The sequence below is a fragment of the Synchiropus splendidus genome, chromosome 13 (assembly GCF_027744825.2).
Source record: "Synchiropus splendidus isolate RoL2022-P1 chromosome 13, RoL_Sspl_1.0, whole genome shotgun sequence".
Lineage (NCBI taxonomy): Eukaryota > Metazoa > Chordata > Actinopteri > Syngnathiformes > Callionymidae > Synchiropus > Synchiropus splendidus.
In genome coordinates, this window is record NC_071346.1 from 3,432,825 (window position 1) to 3,448,766 (window position 15,942).

Genomic DNA, 15,942 nt, shown 5'->3' on the forward strand with positions numbered 1-15,942 from the left:
TTAAAAATCAAGATCACAACAAGCACTTTCAACAAATTCATGTTTGAAAACCAAATATATTTGGGGGTTTTTTTAACAGAACAAATATAGAGGTTTTTTTTATTCCCTTTATATGTTTGTATACTAAACTTCTATTTAATAGTGCCTTAATTCTTATCGTTATCATCAATATCTTAAAAACTTGAGGGAGAAATGAATTCGGAGAACAATTTAATGGAGTTGCGTGATCAAGTTGTGCATAATTCCATAAATGCCGCGTCGATTTGGTCTATTTTCAGCGCAGCATTTGCCTTATTAGCCTCGCTCCATCACGACAGCTGCGCTGACGTCACGTCGTGTCTCCTTTTACTGACAGCTGTAACTTTTGCATCCGCGTAGCTGCCGCCGGCTGAACCGCCTCGTGTCTCTCTCTCTCTCTCCCTCTCCCTCCCTCCCTCCCTCCCTCTCTTTCTCCCTCTCTCTCTCCCTCCCTCTCTCCCTCCCTCTCTCTCTCTCTCTCCCTCCCTCTCTCTCTCCCTCTCTCCCGCTCTCTCTCTCTCTCCCTCCCTCCCTCCCTCTCTTTCTCCCTCTCTCTCTCTCCCTCCTACCTCCCTCTGTCTCTCCCTCCCTCTCTGTACCTCCCTCACTCCCTCTCTCTCTGTCTCCGTCTCTCTCCCTCCCTCTCTCTCTCCCTCTCCCTCCCTCCCTCCCTCTCTTTCTCCCTCTCTCTCTCCCTCCTACCTCCCTCTGTCTCTCTCTCCCTCTCTGTTCCTCCCTCACTCCCTGTCTCTCTGTCTCTGTCTCTCTCCCTCCCTCTCTTCCTCCCTCCTTCTCTGTCTCCCTCACTCCCTCTCTCTCTGTCTCTCTCTTCCTCCCCCCTCTCTCTCCCTCTCCCCTCTCTCTGTCTCCATCCTTCCCTCTCTCTCTCTCTCTCTCTCTCTCTCTGTCTCACACACACCGACACGCACGCGCGGCACCGTGGCCGGCTGCGATGATGTCACGCAGCTGAACAAGCTTCCGCGGACACAAACTTTTGCCACCGCCCACCGAGCAGGCGCCCAGCGCCGGCTCTCATGTGGAGCGCAGCGGGGACGAGTGGACGCACGCGCCCCCTGGAGGTCCCGGGTCCGGTCGGTTCCGCCTAGAAACTTGGCGATTCGCTCCTCCGCCTCGCGCCGACGGAGTGCCGAGATGTGGTCGCTGTCCGCGGTGCTGAACCCGCTGCTCTTCCTCCTGCTCTTCGGCTCCTGCCCGACCGTGGTGAGTTCAGCGGCCGCTCAAACTTCGCCTCTAATGTCATGAGAATGAAACGAGCTCCGTCTGGAGAGGCTGACGGACGCCTGCGCTCACCTTTCTTGCTGACATCCGCCACACTCGCACGTATTGATCCTGGAGCGCCGCCCGGCTGGGACCCACTTTTAGAGAAGAATCATAACGTGGCGTTTCAGTTCTGTCGTTTTAGCTGCTCCTAAATGAGACGGAGGAAGAGGCGCCAACCTTCGCTGCCTGCCAGAATCTCGCCTGTGTCCTCGCCTCTCCAGTCCTGATGGAAAGTGTTTAGTTCCTCCACCAGGAAATGTTCACTGGCTCAAGGGTTCCCAAGCCAAGAGGCCCCAGCTGTCAGAGTTATCCCTTTGTGTGGCGCTTCAAAGACCAAACTGGACTTTATTTTGGGGGCTGCATCTGGCTTGGCTGAGCTGCACGCTTATTAATGGGAGGAAATGTGAGAGTGAAAAGAGGGGAAGGATGTGTGTGAGCTGGAGAGTGGGTGCTAGTTTAGTGCTCTCAGCGTGACGGGGGTCAGCGAGGACCATGGTTCACCTAAAGGATGGATGTGAGGATTTGAGCTCAAAGTGATGGGCAGGTGGTCATAATGTTTCAGCAGGTTCAGCAGCTTGATGGTGGAGCTTCTGCACTTGTTGACTCAGGTTAAAGCTCAGGGACCTCCCACCTTTCAGGACTACGCAAGACTTGCTGAGAGACAAGTCCAAGGATTCCAAAGTCCAGACCAGAACTGAAGAACCGAGACCAGCCTTGATCGACAGAGTCAAGAACAGTGAGGTCCTGAACTAGACATTGACCACCATGGACCATCTAACGGTGCAGCTCTCCATACTGAGGCAAGATGGAGACTAGAACAAGCCATTAGTGGAGAAAGACAAGTTAAGACCAATAACTTCAATACTACGACCAAAATTTGCATGAGCCGAGTCAAGACCAACCATTTTAGCGCCCGAGGTCAGAACATGAACTTCAAAGTTTTAGAGTTTCAGACGCGGACACAGTGGCAGATTTCAGGTCAGGACTCAAAGACTGGACGCAGAGTTCTGAGACTCCAAATAAGCCGACTTAAGCAATAGAGTTAAGACCAAGATGTTCAGGGGGGGACTCAAACAAGACCAAATGAAGTCTGGGTTAAGATCTTCACTGGGCAGGGTTAAGTAAAACCCATCAGGTGCTGAGACTAGTGACTGCCAAGGACCACATTTTTGCAAGGACGTGACACCAGGGCTGTAGAGAAGAGACGACCTAAACAGGACTAAGATCTTCCAAGAGTTTAGGTGTAACATAAGAACTGAGGACTCATGGGCGGAGACCTGGACTGAGACTTTAGAAGAAGAGAAGGTGCCTTTTTAGGGGCCAATACTTTCAGGGCCCAGTACATAGAGGAGTCAGGGCAGAGAGAGGACCGTCAGGGACCCAGACCTCCAGAGGCCGAACAGGACAAATCCATCAAACCATACTTCTGTTATGGGAGTTTTTTCAGGCGCTGCATTGACGGACCGCTTCGGGTTGACTTGCGGCCCCGGGGCCTGCAGTTGTGCACTCCGTCTTTAATCAAGTTGTCTTCTTGGAAAGATATAGCGCTGTGATAAGTGGCCCCAGACCCGCGGCAGGTGAAAGCGATGAGTCAAAGTTTGCCCAGCGCCGCGTCCTCGCCTGGTCTCAGCCTCACATCCTTCACGGCTGAGCTGACGGACCAGAGCCACAGGCTCCATGAATCACCACGGGTCTGACACTTAGGTGGCGGCGGAATGCTAACAGATGTGACGCGCTGATCTGGAGTGATGGACTTGCATACCTGCATGTGGCGTTCAGTGTCACTCGGTTTCTCCAGTGCTGACTCGAAGGCTTTCAGACATGACCTTTTATACGGTTTGTTGTTGTTTATACATTTGTTAGCAAAATGACTTGGAAGTTTTTTCAATGAAAACTACCTGAACTGGCGCCATGCGCTGAAGGTTACATCTTGGTGGCGCTGTAGAGCTCCACCATTCGGGAGGCTCTTAAAGGAGCAGGTGGTCTAGTGTCATAGGCCGAGTGCCTTCACCTCTGAAATCCAAGTTCGAGTCCCAGTCAAATGCTTTAAAGGGTACTTTACTTTTTAGTTAAGATAAATGTAAGGCAATAATATTGGATCAAAAACTGATGTTTAAATATCTGCATACAGGAATAATGTCAGTTAAATACATATATATATATATATATATATATAGTTAGTGGAGCTACTGATACTGGGAATAGGATTCGACTATAAGAACAGGTTCAAGACAGACTTAAAAAAAATACAACTGAGATAAAAAAAAGAAATTTAAAAGACAAAAAATATTTTAAAAAATGTATAAATACTCAATATTTTTTGTAATATTGTAATATTTTTGTAATATTTTAAATAATGTCACTATCTAAAATAAACTCATATTTAAAAAAAATCTTTTTAGTCAATCTAAGAGTGAAAGTGAATAACCAGCACAGAAAAATTTGAATATTTTTTTAAATGTATTTAAAATTTTCAAATGTACTGAATGAAATGTTTAACTGTGATTGAAGGTATAGAAACTAAGGCAGCCAGACTGCTGCTTTCAGGAAAACGTCTATGATGGAGTTTTGTCTGAAGGAAGGGGAGGAGCGGGCCGAGTCAGAGCCCAGGTCCAGATCACCCGGGTTCGACGTGAGCTGTGGAACCTTTAGACTTGACAGGTGTCAACATTGAAAGACACACAACCAACAGGATATAGTTTTTGGAGTCAGGAAGTAGGAGGCCCCGGGGCCGACCCTGGAGACCCTGGAGAAATGATGCCCACCTCTTCACCTGGGCTGCTGCCCCCGTGACCTTCTCTTCACGTTCACGTTCAACACTGGTTGCTCTTTAAATTGTCGCTGTTGACGGTGCTGTTCTGTTGATGTCCACTGGGGGACCGGAGCTACAGAAAGATGGACCACAGGAGGTTGGACAGGAAGCCGTTCCTGTCTCCTCCAGTGGTGCGTCCAGTCCAAAACCGCAGGTGCTGCTAATCTGTGATAAAAAAAACCCAGATTCCCAACCTGGTTTTATTGACCACCCGGATCATCCCGACTAATACCCGCGTCCAGATCATGGCTGACTGCTGCGTCGCCGAATAAGGAGCCAGCAGAACCCTGTGGCTTGTGTGTCGGCGCGGCCTCTTCTTCGTGGCACTGGGATCAATACTTGGAACACAGAGGGTTTTATGGAGCCCCCTCCTCCTGACGGGAGGCGATGGATGGAGGATTGAAATGTGCCGCTCCGCCTTATGAAGCATAACTTTATTTTCTCGGAGCCTCTCCGGCTCTGGTGTCGGGATTGTGGTGCGTGTAATAAAACCTCCACAAATCAGGTTTATCTGCGACTCCCAGCAGGACGGAGGGGTTCGAGCACGACAGAGGGGCTCCGGTTGTTCATCAGGAGCTGAAACCAACTTTATTGTTCAGGAGGGAGACGTGCGGATGAATGTCGTCCCTCATGAATCCTGCCTTTCATGGGCTGAAACAGGGAGGAATCTTCAGGTTAAAAGCGCTGATTCAAATGTCATGAGCATTTTAGGGTTAAGATTTGTTTTGGATTCATGTAGTGAGAGAGACAGCTGCCTTTCTTCCATGTGTCCTGGAGGTGTCATTCTGGAACACTACCGCCACCTACCTTCCCATTGAGCTCACGGCATTTAACAAGATTTCAAGTGTCTAAAAACCTGGGAAGCCACAGGGGTCGACCTTTGGACCGCTGTCATGGTGATGTCGATGCAGCTGAAATAGAATCCTGCAACATTCTCTACTGCCACCTGCTGCCCAAGTGACCTCATTGCTATCAAGAAAATTTCAAATGCTTTGAAGGGTACTTTACTTTTTACATAAGATAAATGTAAGGCAATAATATTGGGTCAAAATTGATGGTAAAACATCTGAGTACAGGAATAATGTCAGTTAAAAAAAAAAAAAAAATTTAGTTAATATAGATTTTATAGTTAGTGAGGCTATGGATACTGGAATTATGATTCGACTAGGTCGACTATAAGAACAGGTTCAAGACAGACTTTAAAAAAATACAACTGAGACAAAAAAGAAATTTAAAAGACAAACATCTGGAATATTTTTTGTAATATTGTCTTTTTTTTTTTTTTTTTTAAATATCTCAAATAATCACATTATTTAAAATAAACATTTTTAAATTAATTTAGTCAATCTAAGAGCGAAAGTGAATAACCAGCACTAACAACAGAAAAAGTTGAATAATTTTTTAAATGTATTTCAATTTTAAAAATGTACTGAATGAAATGTTTAATTGCAGTTGAAGAAAATATCTAAATAAGTTAGGTGTTTCCTGATAGAAACTGGAGCTGAACTCAGCTGCCTGTGAGGGAATTTAGTTTAACAAAGATGGTTCAGACAAAGTTGAAGTCAAAGAATAGAATGAAAAAGGCCATAAAAACCTGAACTGAAAACCAACAAAATGGCCATGATATGTGCTGATGCAGTGTGACTGAGAGGTAAATGGCGGACAGCAGCATAGCAGACGTGTGACGCCACAGAGGTCAACCCTTGGATCATTCTTCTTTGGCCATTTCCCGTCAGTCCTCCACCTTCACCTCCAGTCCTCTTCGCTTCCTCTTCATGCTCTGGTGTGAGGTGTAAAGCACGTGCGCTGCTGTGTGTGACCTTGCAGACGGTGCGGCCGAAGGAAGGCTGGCAGGTCTACAGCTCGGCCCAGGACGCGGACGGACGCTGCGTCTGCACGGTGGTGGCCCCGGAACAGAACCTGTGCTCCAGAGACGCCAAGGGCCGTCAGCTGCGCCAGCTCCTGGAGAAGGCAAGCGCACGTCCTCACTTCCGGTCGTCACTCACACATCACAGGATGGTGTTGACACCGCTGCCGGGCCCCAGAATACATTACCACATGCAGGCAGGTGAATTAAAGCCTGTCAGCGATAAGAGCCTCATATCAACGCGGCAGATCTTAAATATTTATGCTCAGCTCAAGCCCGTTTCTTCACGAAGCTGCAGGTTCGCGCACTTGTTCCACCGCATGTCAGCAACATACCTACCTTCCCCTCAGCTGACGGCTTCTGCAGCAGCCAACTAGTCTCTCTTTTATCTGCTTTTCCCTGTTGTTTTATTTATTCCTTCACCTTTTGTTTGGTTCTGTCTCATTTCTCCCTCTGAGTTTGGCCTCATATCACGCACTTTCTTCCTCCGAAGCTCCCAGGGTTTTGCTATTCAGGGTTGAGGTGATGTTAGAGGTAAATGAAGCTTCATGAAGCCTCACGTCTGGATGGCACTTCAAGACTCTCTAGATTTGAACAGCAAGTCTATAGAGTGTTTTCGAGTGTTTTTAAACTGAGAGAGCGCCACCTACTGGCCTCTGGAGATATGGCTTCGTGAAGCATCCGGTTCTGTTGAGGTGAGTTGGTAGCTTCTTTTCACCTCCGTCTCTCACCCTTCCACTTTCCTCGACTTCTGTCTCTCAAAACTCTCTGTTTCTTTTTCCTTCCTTCTCCGTTTATCATTGGCTTGAGTTCGTAGTCGATATGTCGAACAGAAGAAACGTCCATCTCAGCATGTGAGCGTGTCGGAGGTCGTTCCTCTGACCCACATTCTCGCGGTCCACTCCTCCCAGTGAGGCCGGCTGATGCGCTCGAACCCCTCGGCGAGACCCATTCACCAGTCGACCAGACACAATGAGAGTGGAGTCAAGCGTGTCCCGACCAGCTGAGGGTTGGATTTATCTTTAGATGTCCGCGTTAATCTGATTATCAGATTAGAGATGTGCGTGTGTGTGTGTGTCATGGAGGCAGGTCTGTGGGGACCAGGCCTCACTGCACCACAGGTTAGAGCTGAGCAAAGAGATTAGGCTCAAGTGACAATCTTTGTGTATATATATATATATATATATATATATATATATATATATATATATATATATATATATATATATATATATATATATATACAAATAATAAAAAACAAATAAAAATCATAATAAAAGTCATTTTAAAAGAAAAAAGTTTTCTTTTCTTTTTTAGGTGAAACAGTAAAAAATGATTTCACTGTGAAAAACTATTGAAAAAATGTTATTGAAATCGAAATTGAATTTGTATATTTCAATTAAAAAATAATTAAAAACTCGAGAATTAGAGGCTTTAGAAATATGCAAAATTATTTTTGAAATTACAAACTGAACAAAACGTATGCCGGAAAAAAGACGGAAAATAAATGCATTTAAAAATAAAACATTTAAATCATGACATTAATCAAACAATCAATCCAATAAAATCACATAGTTTAAATAAAGAAAGTAAAATGGTATAAAACTATATTTAAAAAAAATACAATTATTGATCACATTTTGAATATTTTTTTAACTGAAATGACAAGAAACAAGTCATATTCTTAAATTTAAATTAATGGATAATTTAACTTAAGTGAAAAAAAGAGGAAAAAATGAACATTGTAAAATAAAATAAATATTTAAAATGAAAAATGAAATGAACATCAACAAACTACAGTGCAACAATGGCTCAGGAAAATGGGGAGATATCATATTTTAATCCACAAAGTGAACAAAATCGTTGTTAAATAATGACAAACCTTTGAACAAAAGAAACAAAGTGACCCGCACGACAACAAGAAGACGGTGGGAACCAACGCGACTCTCCTCGGCAGGTGCAGAACATGTCGCAGTCCATCGAGGTGCTGAACCTGAGGACGCAGCGCGACTTCCAGTACATCATGAGGATGGAGAGCCAGATCAAAGGGCTGCGCTCCAAGTTCCGTCAGGTGGAGGCAGACCGCAGGACGCTGCTCGGCAACTTCCAGGTACCTGACCTGCGTCTCGGGTGAGTCGGTCCACTGGTGTTGATGAGCTGTGACTGTGACTCAGGAGCTGCAGGGGAAGATGGAGGCGCTGCAGCCGCTGATCCCCGTCCTGGAGCAGTACAAGGCGGACGCCAAGCTCATCTCCCAGTTCAAGGAGGAGATCCGGAACCTGTCCCGCGTCCTGATGGCCATCCAGGAGGAGATGGGAGCCTACGACTACGAGGAGCTGCAGCGGAAGGTTCTGTCTCTGGAGAGCAGGCTGCACAGCTGCATGAGCAGGCTGCGTGAGTCCAGCGCCACCAACACCACCAGCACCACCAGCACCACCACCACCAGCACCAGTATTGCCTTCACCAGCACCACCACCACCGCAGAGTCTTCCTCATCATCACCATCATCATCATCACCACCCAGTCTTTGTCATCTTCATCTCCATCTTCATCTTCATCTTCACCATCAAGTCTTTGTCATCTTCACCATCATCTTCATCTTCACCATCATCTTCATCTTCACCATCAAGTCTTTGTCATATTCACAATCTTCATCACATCATCATCATCATCAAGTCTTTGTCATCTTCACCATCATCTTCACCTTCATCTTCATCTTCATCTTTATCTTCATCTTCATCTTCATCATCATCTTCACCATCCCGTCTTTGTCATCTTCACCATCATCTTCATCTTCATCTTCACGATCATCTTCATCTTCATCTTCATCATCATCATCACCATCAAGTCTTTGTCATCTTCACTATCTTCATCATCATCATCATTAAGTCTTTGTCATCTTCACCATCATCTTCATCTTCATCTTCATCTTCACCATCTTCTTCACCATCCAGTCTTTGTCATCTTCACCATCATCTTCATCTTCACGATCATCTTCATCTTCATCTTCATCATCATCATCATCACCATCAAGTCTTTGTCATTTTCACCATCATCTTCATCTTCATCTTCATCTTCATCTTCACCATCCAGTCTTTGTCATCTTCACCATCATCTTCATCTTCATCTTCACGATCATCTTCATCTTCATCATCATCATCACCATCCAGTCTTTGTCATCTTCACCATCATCTTCATCTTCATCTTCATCTTCACCATCATCTTCACCATCCAGTCTTTGTCATCTTCACCATCATCTTCATCTTCATCTTCACCATCATCTTCATCTTCATCTTCATCTTCATCATCATCATCACCATCCAGTCTTTGTCATATTCACCATCATCTTCATCTTCACCATCATCTTCATCTTCACCATCATCTTCATCTTCATCTTCATCATCATCATCACCATTAAGTCTTTGTCATCTTCACTATCTTCATCATCATCATCATTAAGTCTTTGTCATCTTCACCATCATCTTCATCTTCATCTTCACCATCGAGTCTTTGTCATCTTCAACAATATCATCCTCATATTCATCATCATCCAGTCTCTGTCATCTCCATCTTCATCTTCATCGAGTCTTTATCATCTTCAACATCTTCGTCTTCATCATCACCGTCACATCTTCATCTTCATCTTCATCTTCATCTTCATCTTCATCACATCTTCGTCCTCATCTTCATCATCATCGTCATCACCGACGCCACCATCACAATCATCATCATCATCACGTCTTCATCATCATCACCACCACCACCATCATCATCACATCTTCATCCTCGTCTTCATCATCGTCATGTGTGTCTGTGTGCAGCATGCGGCAGGTTGATGAAGATCACTGGACCTCAGACGGTCAAGACTTCTGGTACCAGATTCGGAGCCTGGATGACCGACCCCCTGGCACCGCTGAAGGCCAACAGAGTGAGTGTCCTGGCGTAGAAGATCTTTGGGGGGAGTGAGCGCTCTTCATCCTGCAGACTCAGCAGGAAGTTTCCCAGAATAAATGAAGAGAGAGGCTTTTGTCAGCCGGAGCCTCCGACTCCTGGCTGCCTCTGAAGCTCCTCTCCTGCTGGGCCCGGACCCTTTGAACCGCCCTCAGTCACAGCTCCTATTCTGGGTTGGTGACTCAGCGTCTCCTGACGGAGGCTTCAATTCGCGCTCCTGTGTGTTGAAGTCGTCACCTGACCAGGAGCTGCAGTGGTCAGTGGCTGTGCTCCACATCCAGAGAGGTTCTGGAGGAGCCTCTCTGGACTGAACTGCAGCTTCTTCAGGCGTCAGTCAAGGCTCCAAGCTCATCATTGACATCGACCAGAAGGATCATTTGATTTGTACCTGCAAATATCTGGGTTCAAACGTTGGACGAACCAACGTTCTGGAATCTAAAAACTCTCAGAATTAAAGGTTATTTCAATAAAGACGAAAATATGGAAATAACTACCAAAAAAATAGTAAATAAATAATGCCATTATTTTACATAGCACTGACACATTAGAAAAAATGACCAAGAATAAATTAATAAACAAATAATATTTTTTATGAAGAAAAAATAAAAGAAGCATAAGAATAAAACCAATATAAACATCTATTTTTTAAAAATATTAAGGCGGACAAACACAAAACTTTTTTCAAAAAAAGGACGGATCAAAATATCAAAAATAAAAATAAAAATAAAATAAATAAAAATAAAAATGAAACCATATGTCTGCATATGTCCCGAGTGACGGGTGCGTCTTGTCCCGGCAGGTCTGGTACATGGACGGCTACACCAACAACAAGATCGTGAAGGAGTTCAAGTCCATGTCGGACTTTGTGGCCGGCGTGGAGTCGAGGAGCTACAACCTGCCGTTCAAGTGGGCCGGAACCAACCACGTGGTCTACAACGGCTCGCTGTACTACAACAAGATGCAGAGCAACATCCTGGTGCGCTACAGCTTCGAGACGGGCCGCGTGGTGACGCAGCGGGCGCTGGAGGCCGCGGGCTTCCACAACGTCTACCCGTACACCTGGGGCGGCTTCTCCGACATCGACCTGATGGCGGACGAGTTGGGCCTGTGGGCGGTCTACGCCACCAACCAGAACGCGGGGAACGTGGTGATCAGCCGGCTGAACCCCGACACGCTGCAGAGCCTGGACACCTGGAGCACCGAGTACTCCAAGCGCAACGCCGGCGAGTCCTTCATGATCTGCGGGACCCTCTACATCACCAACTCCCACCTGACGGGCGCCAAGGTCTACTACGCCTTCTCCACCAAGACCTCCAGCTATGAGTACACGGACATCCCCTTCCACAACCAGTACTTCCACCTGTCCATGCTGGGCTACAACTCCAGGGACCGCGCGCTCTACGGCTGGAACAACGGCCACCAGGTGCTGTTCAACGTCACGCTCTTCCACGTCATCAAGACCGAGGACGACTCGTAGAGGGCAGAAGCTTCCTCCTGAAGAAACGGTCCAAAGAGTCATGGCTTTTAGTTTCCAGAGAAATCTGCCCCACAATAGTCTTGTTTATGTAAGTTTTTAACAAAGTCACAAAAATTATTTTATTAAAAAAATATATTTTAATTTTGATTTTATTTTGATTTTAATTTTTATTATAATTTTTATTATAATTTTTATTATAATTTTTATTTTAATTTTAATTTTTTACTAACCCTAACCCTAACCCTTGTCCTAACCTTAACCCTAACCTTAACCTTAACCCTAACCCTAGTCCTAACCCTAACCTTAACCCTAACCCAACCCTAACCCTAACCCTAACCCTCTAACCCTAACCCTAACCTTAACCCTAACCCTAACCTTAACCCTAACCCTAACCCGAACCCTAGTCCTTAACCCAACCCTAACCCTAACCCTCTAACCCTAACCCTAACCCTAACCCTAACCCTAAACCTAACCTTAACCCTAACCCTAACCCTAACCTTAACCCTAACCCTAGTCCTAACCCTAACCCTAACCCTACCCTAACCCTAACCCTAGTCCTAACCCTAACCCTAACCCTAACCTTAACCCAACCCTAACCCTAACCTTAACCCTAACCCTAACCCTAGTCCTAACCCTAACCCTAGTCCTAACCCTAACCTTAACCCAACCTTAACCCTAACCCTAACCCTAGTCCTAACCCTAACCCTAACCCTAACCTCAACCCTAACCCTAGTCCTAACCCTAGTCCTATTTTTATTTTTATTTTTATTTTTATTGGACGGATCTGGACCAGCTTCTTTCTTCATGAACATTTTTGTAAAGTCAGAGTCAAGTGAACTCACAAGCATTTTTTTTCCAAAACACATTTTTCTCTTCGCTGACGTGGGCGACTGCCCGAGACGGACAAAGACACTCACGCTCTCCTCCATCGACTTCTCTTCTTCAATACTTCCTGTTATGACTCTCACACCTTTCTGATCCCGTTCAGACTGAAGCTGGACGTCCAAGTGTCTCGCGATGTTTGGTTTGGACGAGATGACAGTGGGAAACATGCTAATAAACTCACGGTTTACATTTCATGTTGTCTTTTTTCAATTATAATAATTTATGTAAAAAATGAAGAAAAAATAAAGAAAGATTTTTTTTAGAAAAATAAATAAATTTAAAAAATCAATGTTAAACTAATTTGTGCCAACATGCTTAGATTTGGTTCTGGTTTTTTTTTTTTGTTTTTTTTTGTGAAAAAATTGTAATTCTTGGGGAAAAAAAACAAAATAAAAACATGAAATGTATGAAGAATTGAAAAAATATCTTCAGTTTTCTGCTGACCAGCAGATTTTTCTGGACTTTTTCCACCTGTCCATGCTGGGCTACAACTCCAGGGACCGCGCGCTCTACGGCTGGAACAACGGCCACCAGGTGCTGTTCAACGTCACGCTCTTCCACGTCATCAAGACCGAGGACGACTCGTAGAGGGCAGAAGCTTCCTCCTGAAGAAACGGTCCAAAGAGTCATGGCTTTTAGTTTCCAGAGAAATCAGCCCCACAATAGTCTTGTTTATGTAAGTTTTTAACAAAGTCACAAAAATTATTTTATAAAAAAAAAAATTTTAATTTTGATTTAATTTTCATTTTAATTTTTATTATAATTTTTATTTTAATTTTTTACTAACCTGAACCCTAACCCTAGTCCTAACCCTAAACCTAACCCTAACCCTAGTCCTAACCCTAACCCTAACCCTAACCTTAACCCTAACCCTAACCCTAATCCTAACCCTAACCCTCGTCCTAACCCTAACCCTAACCCTAACCCTAGTCCTAACCCTAACCCTAACCCTAACCCTAACCCTAACCCTAACCTTAACCCTAAACCTAACCCTAACCCTAACCCTTGTCCTAACCCTAACCCTAACCCTAACCCTAGTCCTAACCCTAACCCTAACCCTAACCCTAACCCTTTTATGACTCTCACACATTTCTGATCCCGTTCAGACTGAAGCTGGACGTCCAAGTGTCTCGCGATGTTTGGTTTGGACGAGATAACAGTGGGAAACTTGCTAATAAAGTCACGGTTTACATTTCATGTTGTCTTTTTTCAATTATAATAATTTATGTAAAAAATGAAGAAAAAAATAAAGAAAGATTTTTTTAGAAAAATAAATAAATTAAAAAAATCAATGTTAAACTAATTTGTGCCAACATGCTTAGATTTGGTTCTGTTTATTTATTTATTTTTTTATTTTATTTTTTGTGAAAAAATAGTAATTCTTGGGAAAAAAAAAACAAAATAAAAACATGAAATGTATGAAGAATTGAAAAAATATCTTCAGTTTTCTGCTGACCAGCAGAGTTTTCTGGACTTTTTCCACCTGTCCATGCTGGGCTACAACTCCAGGGACCGCGCGCTCTACGGCTGGAACAACGGCCACCAGGTGCTGTTCAACGTCACGCTCTTCCACGTCATCAAGACCGAGGACGACTCGTAGAGGGCAGAAGCTTCCTCCTGAAGAAACGGTCCAAAGAGTCATGGCTTTTAGTTTCCAGAGAAATCTGCCCCACAATAGTCTTGTTTATGTAAGTTTTTAACAAAGTCACAAAAATTATTTTATAAAAAAAAAATTTTAATTTTGATTTTAATTTTTATTATAATTTTTATTTTAATTTTAATTTTTTACTAACCCTAACCTTGACCCTAACCCTAAACCTAAACCTAACCTTAACCCTAACCCTAGTCCTAACCCTAACCCTAACCCTAACCCTAACACTAGTCCTAACCCTAACCTTAACCCTAACCCTAACCCTAAACCTAACCTTAACCCTAACCCTAGTCCTAACCCTAGTCCTAACCCTAACCCTAACACTAGTCCTAACCCTAACCTTAACCCTAACCCTAGTCCTAACCCTAACCCTAACCCTAACCCTAACCTAACCCTAACCCTAACCTTAACCCTAACCCTAGTCCTAACCCTAACCCTAACCCTAGTCCTAACCCTAATCCTAACCTTAACCCTAACCCTAACCTTAACCCTAGTCCTAACCCTAACCCTAGTCCTAACCCTAACCCTAACCTTAACCCAACCGTAACCCTAACCCTAACCCTAACCCTAACCCTAGTCCTAACCCTAGTCCTAACCGTAACCCTAACCTTAACCCTAACCCTAACCCTAGTCCTAACCCTAACCCTAACCCTAACCCTAACCCTAACCTTAACCCTAACCCTAACCCTAGTCCTAACCCTAACCTAACCCTAACCCTAACCTTAACCCTAACCCTAACCCTAACCCTAACCTTAACCCTAACCCTAACCCTAACCCTAACCTTAACCCTAACCCTAGTCCTAACCCTAACCCTAACCCTAGTCCTAACCCTAACCCTAACCCTATTTTTATTTTTATTTTTATTTTTATTTTTATTGGACGGATCTGGACCAGCTTCTTTCTTCATGAACATTTTTGTAAAGTCAGAGTCAAGTGAACTCACAAGCATTTTTTTTTCCAAAACACATTTTTCTCTTCGCTGACGTGGGCGACTGCCCGAGACGGACAAAGACACTCACGCTCTCCTCCATCGACTTCTCTTCTTCAATACTTCCTGTTATGACTCTCACACCTTTCTGATCCCGTTCAGACTGAAGCTGGACGTCCAAGTGTCTCGCGATGTTTGGTTTGGACGAGATGACAGTGGGAAACATGCTAATAAACTCACGGTTTACATTTCATGTTGTCTTTTTTCAATTATAATAATTTATGTAAAAAATGAAGAAAAAATAAAGAAAGATTTTTTTTAGAAAAATAAATAAATAAATAAAAATCAATGTTAAACTAATTTGTGCCAACATGCTTAGATTTGGTTCTGTTTTTTTTTTTTTTTGTTTTTTGTTTTTTTGTGAAAAAATAGTAATTCTTGGGAAAAAAAAACAAAATAAAAACATGAAATGTATGAAGAATTGAAAAAATATCTTCAGTTTTCTGCTGACCAGCAGATTTTTCTGGACTTTTTCAACACGAAGGGTTGGATTGAGGAAAATGAGGACAATGTTTCATGTAGCCTCATCTCCGAGTTTTCAGCCTCTGATGGAGGAAATACTCACCAAGGCAGTGATGGCAGACATGTAACAGTAAGCTGGCGTCAGTAGGTGTCAAAAGGTGACCACACTCTTTCATGCGTGTGTTTCTCTAAGGAGGCGGAGCCTCTGTCCAGCATGGCTCAACTTTGAAGACCTCGCTCGCAGGCGGAGGGTCATCAGACGGGTGGAAGCTGTCGGCCTCATTTCAGACTCCAAAGATGTCGGCGGTTCAAAGGAGGCGTCAGGAGGTGGGGAGCAGTTGGGAGGAGGCCAGAGGTCAGCCTTAATCTCGGCCCCAGACTCAGGCAGCCACCGTGACCCCAATTACACCGGACACCACCAGAGTCTGCTGTTCCGCCCAAATGAGGCTTGGAGCTTCATATGTGTGATGTCTGACGCTTCACTTCAAATGACGTGAAATTAAAGTCACTCCAGCGCTCAATTTCTAATCTGCTAATCCAGATTATTGCC

At 44.2% G+C, this 15,942-nt stretch overlaps 1 protein-coding gene across 1 annotated transcript; it reads left to right on the forward strand.

The window, feature by feature from the left end:
* Positions 1-830: 830 nt before the first annotated feature.
* On the forward strand, positions 831-12,522 carry LOC128769084 (noelin-3-like). Its single transcript, XM_053882381.1, has 6 exons — positions 831-1,239; positions 5,939-6,082; positions 7,936-8,088; positions 8,153-8,372; positions 9,800-9,906; positions 10,729-12,522. The coding sequence occupies exons 1-6, from the start codon at positions 1,171-1,173 to the stop codon at positions 11,404-11,406; spliced, it is 1,371 nt and encodes a 456-aa protein (XP_053738356.1). The 5' UTR covers positions 831-1,170; the 3' UTR covers positions 11,407-12,522.
* The last annotated feature ends 3,420 nt before the right edge of the window (positions 12,523-15,942 follow it).